The sequence below is a fragment of the Bubalus kerabau genome, chromosome 12, assembly GCF_029407905.1.
Source record: "Bubalus kerabau isolate K-KA32 ecotype Philippines breed swamp buffalo chromosome 12, PCC_UOA_SB_1v2, whole genome shotgun sequence".
NCBI classification, from domain to species: Eukaryota; Metazoa; Chordata; class Mammalia; order Artiodactyla; family Bovidae; genus Bubalus; species Bubalus kerabau.
The window spans coordinates 51,179,878-51,197,890 of NC_073635.1; the positions used below are offsets into that span (position 1 = coordinate 51,179,878).

The following is an 18,013-nucleotide window of genomic DNA, read 5'->3' on the forward strand; positions in this document are numbered from 1 at the left end:
TTAAGATCTTTACAGTAGGAAGAAAATAACCAGCTACTCTTCAAATTATGGGGTTGGCCCCAAGTTTTGAAAGCTACCATCTCTGCCGGTCTCCTAATGAGCTGTCTGTGCACACAGGGGAAGTCAATAAGTACCAAGGGCTACTCTCTAGTCTGTCCATCTCATCTAGCAGATTCAAAAGACACCTTTAGGATCCCTGCCTTCATCCACTGGGCAGAACACTCATCATCATCAACATCTTATGTGACGAGTGTCCAGCTCAGTCACCTTGGTACTCTGTGATGACCTACATGGAGGAGTGGTGGAGACTTAAGAGGGAGGAGATATATATATATTCACATAGAGCTGATTCACTTTGTTCTATAGTAGAAACTAACACAGCATTGTAAAGCAATTACACTCCTATTAAAATAAAAACTGTACTGAAGCCTTCCTCAATGTTCGTCTGCCTTTTGGAGGAGTGATATGTGACTCACCTAGGGTTTTTTCCCTTTCTGCTGCCTGCACATCTGTATTCCTCCCTCTTACCTTCATTTCTTAAACATTGTCTGTAGCACTGTGTCTACTTTTTTCTCACTGGCTCCCATTTCCAAATATAGAATGAAACCTACCGTTCTGAATACCATTATGGAAGTACTGACATCTGTAATCCTTTAATTACTGACACTGAAGGATGTGTTTTTATAGGTAAAGATGGGATACTGAGAACTTTATCATTATATATGTATATTTTTTCTCTTTACATGAACTTAATTTTTTCCCAGGTTTCATGAGATATAATTGACATATAACATTGTATAAGCTTAAGGTGTACAACATAACGATTTGATACACATGTAATCACGAAATGATTACCACCATAAGGTTAGTTAACACTTCCGTCACTTTATGTAATTACCATTTCTTCCTTTTTTGTGGTTACAGCACTTAAGTTATATCTTCGTAGCTTTCAAGCATATAATATTTCTAACTATAGTCAGCATGTGAAAGTGTTAGTTGCTCAGTCGTGTCCGACTTTTTGCAACCCCATGGGTTGCAGCCCACCAGGCTCCTCTGTCTAGGAAATTCTCCAGGCAAGAATGCTGGAGTGTGTAGCCGTTTCCTTCTCCAGGGGATCTTCCTGACCCAGGGATCGAATCTGGGTCTCTTGCATTGTAGGCAGATTCTTTACTGTCTGAACCACCAGGGAAGCCCCATGCTGTACATCAAATCCCCAGAACTCATTCATCTTAAATCTGGAAGTCTTTATCCTTTGACCAATGTCTGCCCATTTCCATCAGCCTCTGCCCTGGCAGTCACCATTCTAGTCTCTATTTCGATGAGTTTGGCTTTTTAAGATTACATGTTTATTTTTTCTTCACCCACTTAACTGCCAGTAGACACTTCAGGTGTCTCCATGTCTTGGCTATTGTGAATGATGCTGCCAGGAACATGGGGTTACTCTTCAAGAGAGTGATTTCATTTCCTGAAAATACACATTCAGAAGTGGAATTACTGGACTGTATGGTAGTTCTGTTTTGAATTTTTTGAGGAACCACCATACTATTTCCCACATGTAGCTGTATCAATTTACATTCCCACCAACAGTGTACAGGCTTCCCTTTCCCCCACATTCTTGCCAACACTTGTCTCGTCTTTTTGATAATGGCCATTTTACCAGGTGTAATGTCACTGTGATTTTGATATGCATTTCCTGAAGGTTAGTGATTATGAGTATCTTTTTGTGTGTCTGTTGGCCATTTGTCTTCTTCAGAAAACTGTTTTTTCTTTAAATCAGATTTTTGTGTGTGTGCTATATGAACTCCTTATATATTTTGGATATTAACCCCTTATCAAATAGATGGTTTGTCACTATTTTCCCTATTCTATAGCTTAACTTTTAATTTTGCTGATGGTTTCCTTTGCCGTGCAAAAGCTCTTTAGTTTGATGTTGTCCCACTTGCTTATTTTCGCTTTTGTTGCCTGTACTTTTGGTGTCATCCAAAAATCATTGCCAAGACCCCTGTCAGGCAGCTTTCTCTCTATTTATTCTTCTAGGTGTTTTATGGCTTCTGGTATTACAATTCATTTATTTCCTGTTAATTTTTGTGAATGGTATAGAATAGGGGTCCAATTTCATTCTTTAACATGTGAATATCTAGTTTTTACGACACAGTTTATTGAAGTGAGTCTACCTTCCCAATGAGTATTCTTGGCTCCCTTGTCAAATATTCAGATCAGATCAGTTGCTCAGTTGTGTCCGACTCTTTGCGACCCCATGAATCACAGCATGCCAGGCCTCCCTGTCCATCACCAACTCCCAGAGTTCACCCAGACTCACGTCCATCGAGTCAGTGATGCCATCCAGCCATCTCATCCTCTGTCGTCCCCTTCTCCTCCTGCCCCCAATCCCTCCCAGCATCAGAGTCTTTTCCAATGAGTCAACTCTTCGCAGGAGGTGGCCAAAGTACTGGAGTTTCAGCTTTAGCATCATTCCTTCCAAAGAAATCCCAGGGCTGATCTTCAGAATGGACTGGTTGGATCTCCTTGCAGTCCAAGGGACTCTCAAGAGTCTTCTCCAACACCTCGGTTCAAAAGCATCAATTCTGTGGCACTCAGCCTTCTTCACAGTCCAACTCTCACATCCATACATGACCACAGGAAAAACCATAGCCTTGACTAGATATTTGTGAGTTTATTTCAGGGCTATTGATTCTCTTCCATTGGCCTATGTGTCTGTTTCTATGCTAGTATCATTCTATTTTAATGACTATAGCTTTGTAATAAAATTTGAAATCAGAAAGTGTGATACCTCCAGCTTTGCTCTTCTTTCTTGAGACTGCTTTGACTATGAAGGATCTTTTGTGGTTCTGTACAAATTTTAGGATTGTTTTTTCTATTGCTGTGGAAAATGCCATTGGGATTTTAATAGGGATTGCACTGAATCTATATAGGTCACTTTGACTAGTATTAACATTTAACAATATTAATTCTCTAATCAATGAGAAAGCCTATCCACTCCAATATTCTGGCCTAGAGAATTCCATGGACTGCATAGTCCATGGGGTCGCAAAGAGTCGGACATGACTGAGAGACTTTCACTTCAATCCATGATCATTGGATATCTTTTCATTTAGAATTTGTGTCTTCTCTAATTCCTTTCATCAGTCTCTTGTAAATTTCAGTACAGAGATTTTACCTTCTTGGCTGAATCTATGTAGTTTATTGTTTTATAAATAGGATTGTTTTCTTTCTTTTTCAGATAGTTTGTGGTTAGTGTATAGAAATATAAATGCTTTTTGTATGTTGATTTTGTATCCAAAGATCTACTGAATTATTTTATTAGTTCTAAGCTTTTTTAGTGGATTTTTCAGAATTGTCTCTATGTAAGAATGTATCATCTGCAAACAGAGAAGATTTCATCATACTTAATATGTTTTTTTCATCTACCTTCCAGGAGTGATTCTTCCTGTTTTATAAGCATGAGAAATATACCTGCAATTCAGATGTTGGCTATCTGAACCTGTATGGGCTGACATCTTTATGAACCTTATCCAACCAGGATATAAAGCTCAGTTATTTTATGTGTTTCCACTGTACCTGTCTCTTCTTGCAATAATTTCCAGCCACAAGGTCCCTTCATTCTTATGATCTTTGCCCCAGGCATTGTTCAGCCCAGTGCTCCCCTGCCTCTTCCTCTTCCATAGCTCAGAGTAACTCCTTTTTCTCCAGTTCATCTAAATCCTCTCTACTCTACCCCACCCACTTGCTTCAAAACACCTGGACCTGAGTTACCCATCTACTGAACCAAAGCATTAACTGACAAAGTCAGTCTCTCCCTGAGGAGCCGTGGTTCTCAGCTGGTGGGTTTCTCCCCAGGAGACATTTGACAGTGTCTGGAGATGCTTTTGATGGTCACATCTACAGAGGCTCTACTAGCACCTAGCAGGTGGAGGCCAGGGATGGTGCTAATATATTATCATATACACGACAATCCCTTATGACAAAGAATTATCCAGCCCAGATTCTCAGTAGTATACCTGTTGAGAAATCCCACTGAAAAAAAAAAAAAAAACAAAAACTTAGATAAGCTTTAGTAATCATTGGTATTTTCTACTCTGCTCCTATTAATGTTTGATTACTTCTGTGCATTGAGTTACATATTTTATACCCTCCTCCCTGACACACCAGTCAATAAACAATTGTTGAAAACCAGATACATGTCAGGCAGGGTCAGGCACTCCTAAGTTACTTATGGTTCTATGAGGAAAACAGGTGACATTTTTATGAAACATACCCAGCTGGAATACAAAGCTCAGTTATTTTGTTAGAAGAGTTTCCACTGTACCTGTTTCTTCTTGCAAGAATTTCCAGCCACAGAGTCCCTTCATTCTTACAATCTTTGCCCCAGGCATTGTTCAGCCCAGTGCTCTCCTGCTCCTCCCTTTTTCATAACACAGAGTTACTGTTCAACCTCGTGATTGAAGGGGATATGATGACATAAAGAAGATGTACCTAATGTAGCCCAGGATGATCTGCAAGGATTTTTGGAAGGATTCTCAGAAGGAAGAGGTCTAAATTGAGCCTGGAAGAATATGTAGGAGAAAGGCAGGAAAAGGAAGGGAGAAAGGCACATTTCTCACAGAGAAAAACATGGGTCAGGACACATGGTTAGAAAAGAGGACAGTAGCAAGTCCTGAACGAGGTCGACGTGATGGCAACCATCAAGATGGCCCCTAAGCTGGCAACTGGGAGTCCTAGAAGGAGGAGTTAATTGGGTGGCATGATAAGGCTGAATTTTAGAAAGGTCATACAATTCCTGAAAGCTAGCTGAGAGCTAATGAACTAAAGTGGAAATGAGAATGGGGAAGAGGGGCCAATTGGAGTGATATTGAGAGACAGCAAGGACAGGACTGGGGATGGGGCAGACATGGAGGTGAGAGATGAGGAAGTCCAGCATGACCTCCAGATTTCAGGTGTGGTACCATTTACAAGTCAGGGAAAGCAAGGGGAAGCCTGTGGGATAAGACAGAAAATCAATTTTGGAAAATCTTTGTGTCAGACAAATATTTTCATTTATAAAAGTAGTTTACATGTCTCTACTGCTGAAGAATTGATGCTTTTGAACTGTGGTGTTGGAGAAGTCTTTTGAGAGTTCCTTGGACTGCAAGGAGATCAAACCAGTCAATCCTGAAGGAAATCAGTCCTGAATATTCATTGGAAGGACTAATGCTGAAGCTGAAACTCCAATACTTTGGATGCGAAGAGTCAATTCATTAGGAAAGACCCAATGAAGGCAGGAGGAGAAGGGGACGACAGAGTACAAGACGGTTGGATGGCATCACCGACACAATGGACATGAATTTGAGCAAGCTTCAGGAGCTGGTTAAGGACAGGGATGCCTGGTGTGCCGCAGTCCACGGGGTCACAAAGAGTCAGATATGACTGAGTGAGTGAGCAACAACATACATGCCTTTTGCCAAATAATTGTAGAAGAGAGATACATATGAAATCTCCATTCAGAAATGTCAGCATTAAACTTTGGGTGGAGGTGGTTTTTTTTTTTTTTTTTTGGCTGTGCTGAGTGGCTTTCTGGATCTCAGTTCACTGACCAAGGATTGAACCTGGGTCACATCACTGAAAGCTGGCAATCCTAACCACTAGGCCATCAGGAAACTCCTATTTTTTAGGGGGTGGGGTTTCTTCCAAATTGTTCTGTGTGGAAAAATTACACACAGAATGCAATCACATAAGAAAACAGAAAATCACAAAAGAAAATGCAATCACATAAGAAAACAGACTCTTATGTGGATCATCTAAAGGTATGATTTCAATACCTTTAGACCATGAAATTTTTGCACCTGGTCTTATGTCCCTGGATATGTTCCGCTGTCTACTAGTTTACAGTATATGGGAGCTTGAATAGAATTTGTACCCTACTGTTCTGTGAAAATTGTATAAATCTTGTGTATTAGTCATTTAGTTGTGTCCAACTCTTTGCAACCCTGTGGATTGTAGCTCACCAGGCTCCTCTGTCCATGGAATTCTCCAGGTATGAATACTGGAGTGGGTTGCCATTTCCTTCTGCTGGAGATCTTCCCAACTCAGGGATCGAACCCGGGTCTCTTGCATTGCAGGCAGATTCTTTTAATTATATTGAATTGGTTCATAATGCTTTTCAGGTCTACTATATCCTTCTACTTTTCTGTATATTCATTCTAATAAGTTTTGAGAGTTTGATAATGAAACTCCAACTAAAAATCTTAATTTCTCTACTTAAAAAATTGAAATTTATAGTGGAACTATATGTAATTTTGTTCTCTATTTTCTGAGTCTCCTATAACTGTGTTATCATATTTTCATAATTTACAGAATAAAAAAGAGAAAAAAGAAAAATACAATCACAAATTTTATCACTTTATAGATGATTTTCCCTCCACTTTGTAATATATATATATTTCATAAGCATATATTTCTGTTTTACTATTTATTTTATGCTGGAGTATAGCCAATTAACAATATTGTGATAGTTCTAGATGTACAGCAAAGTGACCCAGTCATACATATACATGTATCCATTGTAATATATTTTTAAACATCTCTCTGTGTCATGGACTCTCCATTTACATTTTCACTGATTGCACAATATCTCATTCTATGGAAAAACCATAATTTATTCCACCGTCCCTATTGTTTAGATTTGAGGATCTCATTTCTAACAAATCATGCATAATGCCATCACAGGCTGAGTCCTCCAGAGACGGACAGAAATGCCATTTGAAGCATAAGATAGTTATCAGGGACTGACGCCAGGGAAGTGAAGCAGGAAGGAACAGGAATGGGTAAGGGAGAAGTTGAACTCTGACACAGGCTGACAGCCTCAACAGACCTCACTTATATAGAAAGGACCCATCAGAGTTGTCCCGAATTGGGTGGAAATGACAGGACTTTTTATAACTTCAAGTCCTGGGGCCACTTTCACTGGGCATGGCCTCAGGCGAGGCTGCGCTCTGCAGCTGAGGTGGACTTCTAAAGAGAGATTTGGCTAGTGCCTCTATGTGTCCACTGAGGAGACTCCTTTTATGCACATATCTTCACCCATATCCTTAGGATAAATTCTCAGAAGTAGAATTGCTGCAGTAGAGCAAGGGCATTTAAAACATTTTAATATTTATTGCCAAATTACCTTCCAAAAAGATGGTCACTTTCTCCTATCAACAGTTCATTTCACCACTAATGTATAAGAACATGACAATTGTACTGTTTCATGTTTTTAAATATTGAAAGGTACTTCAAATTCTTTTGGAAAATAAATAATATTTATGATGTTTTGTCATTATGAATTTTAAGTCCTTTCTCTCTGCTTCTGCTGCCGCTGCTAAGTTGCTTCAGTCTGTCCGACTCTGCGAAGCCATAGACGGCAAAGAATTGGATTTGGGTCTTCTGAGTTGCAAATTTGCAACACTAAAGAGACAGAAATGGCTGGTGCCTGAGCTGACTTGAAACAGAATTTGCAATACCCTATAGCTCTTTCCATGTGAGTATTTGAGCAAACAAATGAAACTCCTACTTATTAGGAAAAATCCATATTTGACACGCTACTGATAGAGATGAATGGGAAATAATCATCATTTACTAAGTTCCCACTTGAAGCCAAGCAATGCCCTGGGCTTCTACATAAAACATCATAATTTTAATTCTCACAAGAAACATTTGAAGTAGTTATTCTCATCACATTTTTCAGGTGAGCAAATTGAAGCTCAGAGAATTTGGTAACTTGGTAACCTTAATCATCCAGATTCCCACTTCTGTGCACTTCTTGCCATCCTGGGCTGCATCCCCCATCGCTGAAAGTCAACTGACATAGCAGTAGCTTTAAATGACATTATATATATATACACACACACATATATTTATATACATATATATGTATAATAACTGTAGTAATAGTAATTCTCATGAAGCTTGTAGAATGTCTGTCTTTCTATTGGTTTGGAAGTCCACAGCATTCACTGTCTAAAATTTTTGTATCACTTATGATAAACAGCACATTGCATATATAAGGTGCTTGCTAAATATTTAATATTGGGTTGGCTAAAAGGTTCATTTGGGTTTTTCCATAAGATATTATGAAAAGCCCAAATGAAATTTTTGGTTAAGGTCTCAAGTAGCCAGAAAGACATTTCTTCCTAGTTTCTTTAATCCTTTCATCCTCATTGGGTTTGTTCTGATCATGGTGTCCTCAGGAGGCAAGGGGATGATCCAGCCAATGGTTTTTCACTTTAGCAGAAACAACTGGTGAGGTCTTCTAAACAGACCCACTGATTACAGACAATGCCAGTGAAAAAAAGGTTGGATGAAAATAAACATAACAAACAAACACCATCCTCTAGAAGTCACCCAAATCTGGAAGGATGCTGGTGAAATCTTTATTCAGAAGAGTAAATGAGTTTAATCCCAGCTTTAGGTCTAATGTCTAGGCAACAGGAAATACTGAGGGAAGAGAAATACTGTGAAGACACCTGAAAAAGAGCCATCAGACAAAACTAGAAGGCTAACTGATTTCCTTAAGGCAATGTCCTTCTAAAACAGGGGGTGGATGGTGGAGTCGGAGAGAAGTAGAAAGCTATTCTAGGCTAAAAAAATAAAGAGGTAACCAAAGGCAATATGTGGTTATTGTTTGGGTTCTGGTCTAAGGCAGCGGTAAAAAGACACTTTGGAATCCATTGGAGGAATCTGAGTCTGGACTGGGTGTAGATTAATACTAAGTGAGTATGGTTAGCTTTAGTTAAGTGTGAAAATGATAATATGCAGAAAAGTGTTCTTTAAAGAACGAGATGTCTATTATGCTATCTATGGGTGAAATATAATTCTCTCTTTAAGTAGGAAATATATCTTCAGTAGAAAAGGTGATGAAGTTAATAAGGCAAAAATAGATTCTAGTTATGCTAGTCATTATGCTAGTCTCTTTGCTCTTTGACGTCATTTTTCATCATATAGAGTAAACGATCCACCAGGAAGAAAAATAAAAGGATTGCTTCCTCTACTGGAGTAAGAACTCATCTTGATCGTCTTCCAACCATGACACCATCAGTGTGTGGCCAGGATAGGGCAAGAGCTTGAAGCGAGGTTCCAGGGAGCCTAGACAGATAAGCAGGTTCCTCTCCAGAGATCTGATTTGAGTATGAAAAGAATCCACACACTCCAGCCTTTGAGCCTCCTACCCTCCAGACCTGCGCACCTACCCAGGGCCCCTGCGGAAGGTGAATGACACATCCCTTACTGCTCCGGACGTGTCCCCAAACCACGCAGGATGGCGGGTTTGACGCTCAAGGTGGGGGCTGACTTTCTTTCTCCTCGGACCCTTATTGGAGGGCCGGGACTGGAGTGGCAGGTACCTTCCTCCTTGCCCACCTGGAAGCCGAGAGGAGCCGGGCGGGCCCAAGCTGAGGGTAATGGGCCGCACGTGCCTAGGCCAGTACCCTCACCTGCCGCCAGGAGGGCCCGGGCCACGGAAGGGGGCGGAGACCTGGGAGAGGGGCTGTCCGCACCTGGCGGCGGGGCGGGCGCGCAGCGGGCTCGGCCAGAGCGGGAGCAGGTGAGGGCGGCTGGCCGGGACGAGCTCCATCGCGGGGGACGTTCTTGGCCGGGAAAGGTGCAATTGTGTGCAGCTATTCCTGGTATGTCAGGAGGGCCGGGCGGCCGCGAGCGGTAGGGGCGCCGCTTCCCGGGGCCCCGGGAGAGGGAAGGCGGCCAGGCGGGCGGAGGCGAGAGGGATGCGGACAGGATGCGGGCGCGGGGGCGCCTCCCCTCCGGGGAGAGGATGGGGGCCCGCGGTCCGGCGGGAGGCGCGGGAGCGGGAGCGTGGCCCGGGCCACGGCCTTTGGGAGGACGGTGGCATCCCCTAGCCCAGACTGTCCGACCACAAAGGCGGCTGCGGCCGGGAGCCCAGGGGCGCCGTGGGGGTGGGGGAGAGGAGGGGGTACGGAAGCGGCGACTGGGCGGCCTGGGGGTGGGCCGGGGCGGGGCATTCCGGGAGGGCGGCGGCCTCGCTGCGACTTTTGAAGTCGAAACAGACCTCGGGTCTGGTGCCGCGCGCCTCCTCCGGTCGCCCTCCCCGCCTCCCGCGCTCAGTCCGGTCCCCGCGGCGTTTTCGGGAGTTTGGAGAAAGCCACGTCTTCAAGTTCTTGTGGTTCGAAACTTTGCCGAAGTTTCAACAACTTCGCAACAAAGGGAAAGAGACAACGTGCCCCGGAGTCTTGCAGTCGGAGAGAGGCCGGGGCATCTGGCCCGTCGTGCGCGGCACTGCCGCCTTTCTGCGCACCCACCACCTCTCTCTCCCTCTAGTTCTGGAAGGGATGGAGGAGGCGGAGGCCGATTGCGCCCTGGCGTTCGCCGAGGCCCAGCGATGGGTGGAGGTGAGTGCCTTTTCTCCTCTCCTTTCCGCACGAGTTGGCCGTTCTTGCCACTGGACTTTCAGCCGTCTTCCCGGACTTTCGCGGGCGCGGCGCGTCAGGCTGGTTCGCGCCGTAGTTCGGGGGACTTTCCGAGTTCCGTGTCTCTTATCATTTAACGTCCAGCGAAGCTTGTCGCTGCGCTCCCCACAACTGTTTCCCTGAGTTTTCCCGGAGCGCCTCTGCCACGGCCCCACGGGGTTTGGGGACCGCGCATCCCTGCGGACCATCCCACGTCCGCGGCAGGACTCCGGGGATGTCTCTGCAGGGCGGAGACGGCTCAGGGTCCTCGGGTGCCTTTTTCCGGCGGTGGCTAGAAATGGAAACGCCTGAAATACACCAGCTTGGGCAGTACTGTGTGTCGGATGGGAGGGCGGATGGAGGACCCTAAGACACCTGTGGCGCCCCTGGAGCGATGCTTTCTCCGAGGTAGCTTCCGGAGCCCAGGTTGTGTAAGTTAGGGCGCGTAGGCTTTCCTAAGTCGGCATTGATAAGACTAAGATCTCCTGAAATCACTCACTCAAGGGTGGTTATTTACCCAGCTATGCCTCAAGGAGATCTTCCACTCCAGTTTTTGCCTTTAAAAGGAGACGGTCTCCTGGAATATCCAGGATCAGCGCCTTAGGGTTACTTCTGTCTGTGAAATGTTAACACCAGGACTTCTAGCCGTTATCTTTTTGGATGTCAAAGATGACTTTTATAAGGATGCTGAGGAAGTTTTCCGAGCAGATGTAAATCAGGAACCACTGCTTGTTAGAGAAGTGTTGTCTTTACCAGCTTGGCAGTCATTTAGGGGTTATTGAAGCCAGGTGCTGGGCTATTCAACGTATTTAAATATTCAAATTAGGATTAAAGATTTTTCCATGGGAAAGACAGCATATTCAAGAATCCCAAAGCAAACAGTACCTTAATTTATTTCTTCTCAAAGAATTAAATGTATGCGGGGGAAAAAAAGAATAAGCTTTAAATGTTATGGTTTTCACACTAAAGGAAAGTGAATGTCTCACTACCACCTAGCCAGTCGGTGGAGGGCGTCTAAGAAATTAGCTTTGCCATCATTTTGTACTGAAACTTTGAGCTGGTTTGAAGGTGACCTTAAGGTGTGAGGCGAGGGCATGGGGAGGTTGGGAGAAGAATAAACACTGTATTCTGAATTGAAATGAGAGTGGAAAAATTCCAGCAATGTAGTTAAGAGAAATAACTTCCCCCATTCATAAACCTTGACAAGTCAAGCCTTTCAAAGGTAGTTTTCCATTAGCAGTATGTGTACTGCATAATTTTAGAAGTTAAACTTGCCCTTCTGTGTTTGAGTGTTAGGGATGTAGAGAGGGAGAAGGGAAGAAATATGGGATACATTTTTGGCCAGACAGGGCTCCAGTGTGGAGGTTACACCTGCAAATTCAGTGTTTGCTTAACTGTGATTATTGGTGATTTCACATCCTTTCCTTTTTTAGCATACAGATTTTGAGATCTCTGTTTTGGTGATAACTTGCTTGTAGTTGGATAAGATTTCTGTGAGAAATTTGTGATAAACTTTGGGTTTGTGATGTGTTGTGATAAAAGTTATCTCACGTACGTGGTGAATGTGCTCATCTCCCCAACCCCCACCCCACTCCCCCCAAAGTGTTTGTCAGCAATAATTTGGTAACTTGGTAAAGTGTTTTGTTCCTCATTAGCAGAAAACTGAATGTTTCTAAAGGCTTTGCCTTATAATTTGAATGTGGTTAACTCTTACTAAATTAAAATTGACTTCTTTTTCTCATGCCCCAGGGAGCAAGGCAGTACATTCACTGATGATATGTGAATAATTTACATATTCACTGTATTTGGGACATTGAAGTGACAGCTTGGTGTTCGCTGCTAGGTTTACGTTATTTCTTCAGTTAGTGTCCGAATGTATCCTTCTTCTTAGCTTTGTCATTACAACCAGAGCACATATTTTAAAATATTGCTCTTGCCAAAAGAAGCAGGATGAATGACTGTCTCATTGCCATAAAATATCTTAACTCTGAGAACCCCTAATTTGAAAATAAAATATTGATTGCAAAGTATATAAAGTATTTTGGAAAGTGTGGGCTATTATAGTGTAAATCTTTCTCCTGCTGACTAATATTCTTGCTCCATTATGTTATACTTTACATACACTGAAGCATAAATGTTTCATTCATATGTATGCATGTTTATGTATATATACATAATGCACATGTATGAACATATGTATTTTTATATTATGTAAATTATGTCATATATAAGCATTTATATATACATATAAAACACAAATAAATATATCCTTGATATATGCTATCATATAGTGGGCTTCCCTGGTGGCTCAGTGGTAAAGAATCTGCTGCTGGTGCAGGAGACACGGGTTCGATCCTCTGGAGAAGGAAATGGCAACCCACTCCAGTATTGTTGCCTGGGAAATCCCATGGACAGAGGAGCCTGGCGGACTACAGTCCATAGGAAGTAGACAGAGAGTCAGAAGCAGAGTAGAAGGCAGAAGAGTCAGACATGACTTAATGACTAAACAACAACAACAATACTATAATATACATATTATATGTATTGTACATAATATGACCTAATGAGCTACCTTTATTTTCAGCTGCAGCTTTGACTAGCCCAAGGTCAAAAGACTCCAATAACCTTGTAAATCTTTGAAAGATTACCAGAGTCCATGCCGGTATGTCCTTGCCATTTCCGTGCTCCATCAGCAATTTTAAATAACTAATGTATTACTCCCGCAACCAAAATTAAAATCAAAATTAAAATCGTTTTTTGTTTTGGGAGGAAGAGGAGAAAGGGTAAGGTGGGGACTAGTGCTTGTTATTCTGCCAGTTATTGTCATTTTATGACTCTTTATTTCAAATTGTTCTTTGCTGTTTAAAAGCATATATATACTTAACTTCTGCTTAGTTTCATATTTGAAATAAAAACAAATGTAGGAACATAACCTTCTAAGATAATTCAACATCATGATAGTGGATTATTATCTGGTTGAAAATGCAGTTTGGAATATTAATAATGTAGCGAGCTAGTTTATGATTAAACAGTCATTGGAAGCCAGTGGTTTGGAGGTGATGGCAAAGGGGAAGCTTGAGTCTAGCACGGTCATGGAGTGGGAGAGGAGGTGGCAGAAAACGCACTCCAGACCCTCTAATTTTAGTCCTTTTCTGCATCACCTTTTAATTTTCTGTACCAAATAGTTGCCTCTGTCTTTCTTTTTTGGGGGGGGCATTAAAAAACCTGTCATAAACAGACAAAATGCCAATGAGATTGAAAACTGAACATTATTGCTCACTGCCTTGGTTGGTTACCTATTTCCAGTCTGTGACTTTCATGTTCCTATCTAGGTTGAGGTTTAAACACAGCAGTAATTTTTATGACTGGAGCAGAACAGGCTAGTTTAATTCCACACCTTCCTGCTCCCCTGCCAGTCCTGTTATCTCTGGGTTTGATATTTTCAGTATCACTGTCATCTTGTAGAAGGACCAAAGAGATGCCAGTTGAGCTCATTGTCATGCCTGGCACCAGAGTGTGAATCCTTCCCCAGTTAAATCTAGCTGGTCTGTTTCTCCACCTGCCCATTTCTGTCCTTTAGGGATCGTGTGCTGGTCATCACTTTAGTGTGCATTTAGTGCTAAATTTTTAAGGAATTCCACTCTGTGAGTCTCCCACTGATAGTTACATAATCCGCCTAAGTGATTGCCCTCTTCTTCTCTGTAAGCTGTTTCCCTTCTATTGGTGGTTTCCCACCTGTGGTCTGGTGTGAAAGGATTTGCTGAGTGCACTTGAGTCCTCGGTGCATAGTGGTGTTGTCTGCAGACAAACAAAGGTTCTCATGATTTGTACTGTTGCTTTTCAGATGGATGGAAAGTGATGTAAACATGCATTTGAAAATCTTAACTGAATTCATAGAAACATTTCTGGTAATAATATATGGTTTCGATGGACAGATATTAAACTTGAAAAGACTCTGATGATAAAGATTTGATTAAAATTTTAAATGTAAGAAAGCAGTTCTTATTGTAGCTGTTGAAACTGGAATTAGTTTTTCAGAACATAAATTGATTTTGATTTTTGTTTTCTGTGGAGGCATGAAAAGATTTTAAAGTCTGCATATACATTAAGCTGTGAAATGTAGCTTCCACAGCCCTTTACAATCTGGTCTGTGGCTTTATGTCTTTGTTTTTGCTCATTTTGTGCGTTACTATTTACATAACCGCCAGATAGCATAGAGATAAAGAGCATAGATTTATACATTTATCCCCAGAACTTATTTACCTTACAACTAGAAGTTTGTACCTTTTGACCACTTTCATCTAATTCAGGATAACTATAATTAACATTGCTGTATAGTATACTTGAAAGTTGCTAAGAGAGTAAATCTTCATGTTTTTATCACAAAGAAAAGCTTTTCTGTAACTGAAGAGATAGATGTTGACTAAGCTTACGGTAGTATTCATCTCACAATATATGTCAAATTGTTCGGGGATCCACCTTTCACCTAGACAAAGCTGTATGTCAATTAAATCTCAATGGAAGAAAGAGAAAAAAAGCACCATTTTGAAATTAAATCTTTAAGTCGTGGCTCAGCTTCTCAAATCCCGTAGGCCTCGGTTTTCTTCTTTGCGCCTCCAGTGGTGATGATGCCAGCTGGATGAGGCGCTGACTGTACAGAGGTTGTGTGTTCGTTGCTCAGTCATGTCTGACTCTCTGTGACCCCATGGACCACAGCCCCCAGGCTCCTCTCTCCATGGGATATCCCAGGCAAGAATACTGAAGTGGGTAGCCATTCCCTTCTCCAGGGGATTTTACTGGCCCAGGGATCCAACGTGGGTCTCCTGCATTGTAGACAGATTCTTTACCATCTGAGCCAATAGGGAAGCCCATTAAAAGTGTTCCCTAATCCTTGCTTGTGTTTCCCCATGCTCAGGGTGCTGTTTTCTAACCTTCAGACTGTTGTGATTGGAGTACTCAGTACACCTCTTTAATCTCCCACACTTGGGGTCTATGGTTGACCTTTGTGTGAGGCCTTTTCTGGGCTACCAAGCCTCCACCCCACTCGTTTCTTCCTCGTCTCTATTGCTTGTGTAGATCTCTCTTTCTGCACTCTGTGGTATAATTACGTCCATTTTTCCACGCTAGACTAGGTGCTAACTGAAGGTGGGAACAACATTTTATCTTGAGGATTTGGCTCAGTGCTGCATAAATGTTTGTGAGAGAAAGTACAGTCTTAGGGCTGTGGCTTTAAAATTTTTTTTCTTTTCTTTTTTTTGCCACTTTGCATGGCATGTGGGGAGAAGGCAATGGCACCCCACTCCAGTACTCTTGCCTGGAAAATCCCATGGATGGAAGAGCCTGGTAGGCTGCAGTCCATGGGGTCGCTAAGAGTCGGACACGACTGAGCGACTTCACTTTCACTTTTCACTTTCATGCATTGGAGAAGAAAATGGCAACCCACTCCAGTGTTCTTGCCTGGAGAATCCCAGGGATGGGGGAGCCTGGTGGGCTGCTGTCTATGGGGTTGCACAGAGTCGGACATGACGAGAGCAACTTAGCAGCAGCAGCAGCAGCAGCATGCCATGTGGGATCTTAGTTCCCTGATGAGGGATTGAACCTGTGCCCCCTGCCTTGGAAGTGCAGAATCTTAACCACTGGACTGCCAGGGAATTCCCGAGGCTGTGGCTTTAACAAAACCTATGGACCAGACTTTATCGACTATGCCAAAGCCTTTGACTGTGTGGATCACAACAAACTGTGGAAAATTCTTAGAGATGGGAATACCAGACCACCTTACCTGCCTCCTGAGAAATCTGTATGCAGGTCAAGAAACAACAGTTAGAACTGGACATAGAACAACACACTGGTTCCAAATTGGGAAAGGAGTACATCAAGGCTGTATATTGTCACCCTGCTTGTTTAACTTCTATGCAGAGTACATCATGTGAAATGCAGGGCTGGATGAAGCAGAAGCTGGAATCAAGATTGCCGGGAGAAATATCAATAACCTCAGATATGCAGATGACACCACCCTTATGGCAGAAAGTAAAGAAGAACTAAAGAGCCTCCTCATGAAAGTGAAAGAGGAGAGTGAAGAAGGTGGCTTAAAACTCAACATTCAAAAAACGGAGATCGTGCATCCGGTCCCATCACTTTACTGCAAATAGATGAGGAAACAATGGAAACTGTGACAGACTTTCTTTTCTTGGGCTCCAAAATCACTGCAGATGGTGACTGCAGCCATAAAATTAAAAGACGCTTGCTCCTTGGAAGAAAAGCTATGACCAACCTAGACAGCATATTACTTTGCCAACCATTACAAGGTCCATCTAGTCAAAACTATGGTTTTTCCAGTACCCATGTATGGATGTGAGAGTTGGACCATAAAGAAAGCGGAGTGCCAAAGAAGTGATGCTTTTGAACCGTAGTGTCGGAGAAGACTTTTGAGAGTCCCTTGGACTGCAAGGAGATCAAACCAGTCAATTCTAAAGGAAATCAACCCTGAATATTCATTGGAAGGACTGATGCTGAAGCTCCAATACTTTGGCCACCTGATGCAAAGAACTGGCTCATTGGAAAAGACCCTGATGCCAGGAAATATTGAAGGCAGGAGGAGAAGGAGATGACAGAGGATGAGATAGTTGGATGGCATCATTAATTCAATGGACTTGAGTTTGAGCAAGCTCTGGGAGTTGGTGATGGACAGGGAAGCCTGGCATGCTGCAGTTGGGAGTTGCAAAGAGTCAGATACAACCGAGCAACTGAACTAAGCTGAACTGAAGGACCGAGATTCTTCCCTTCTCCCAGTGTCTGAAGCTGAGCTCTTCGCTTTGGCAGTTGGTTGGGAGCAGTTACACGATGTGCCTTCCTCTGGGTGCCAGTGTGAGCTTGCCTGTTCGCTCAGTATTTCCTTTTCTGCCCTAACCCTGTTCCTGAGTGAGGTCACTCTACTCCTGCCTTCTAGTTAATGGTTTCCCTCATGGGAGTTACATTCAGTCACTTTGTTATCCAAAAGTGCCCTTGATGTGCCTACTTTGTACCAGGTATTTGCTGGGCTGTGCATGTGTGTGTTAATCACTCAGTCGTGTCTGACTCTTCAACCCTGTGAATGTAGCCCGCCAGGCTCCTCTGTCCATAGAATTCTCCAGGCAAGAATACTGGAGTGGGTTGCCGTGCCCTCCTCCAAAGTCTTCTGCATTGGCCGGCAGTCTCTTTACCACTAGCACCACCTTGGAAGCCCAGAGTTGCAGTCTACCTTTGGTCAAATGTATAGGTCCATGCCCAGCAACCTAATAATGTTATCAAGTATTTTTATAGCTCAGGAAGGTTTCCTTGCAGAAGGGCACATCAGTCTTTATCGTTCCATTCTTCTGATTTCTAGCATCATAGATTGCTCAGGGCAGTTGTGAGCAGCCAAGAGGTGTCTTGATGTCAATTTTTTTTTTTTTAATTCTTTATGCAGCATTTTAGTCTTCCGTGGTGGCTCAGACAGTAAAGCGTGTGTCTACAATGCGGGAGACCCCGGTTTGATCCCTGGGTTGGGAAGATCCCCTGGAGAAGGAAATGGCACTCCACTC

The 18,013-nt window shown here is 42.8% G+C and overlaps 1 protein-coding gene across 2 annotated transcripts in view; it reads left to right on the forward strand.

Annotated features, from left to right (window-relative positions):
- The first annotated feature begins 9,520 nt into the window (after nucleotides 1–9,520).
- The window catches only part of LMO7 (LIM domain 7), a 220,969-nt gene continuing 212,476 nt past the window's right edge, over nucleotides 9,521–18,013 (forward strand). The window contains exons 1-2 of one of the 2 annotated variants that reach the window (XM_055542674.1): nucleotides 9,521–9,659; nucleotides 10,327–10,397. In XM_055542674.1, the coding sequence (XP_055398649.1) occupies nucleotides 10,338–10,397 (60 nt within the window). In that variant the 5' untranslated portion in view covers nucleotides 9,521–9,659; nucleotides 10,327–10,337. The remainder of the gene's footprint in view (nucleotides 9,660–10,326; nucleotides 10,398–18,013) is intronic. The other variant, XM_055542681.1, reaches the window with a different exon arrangement.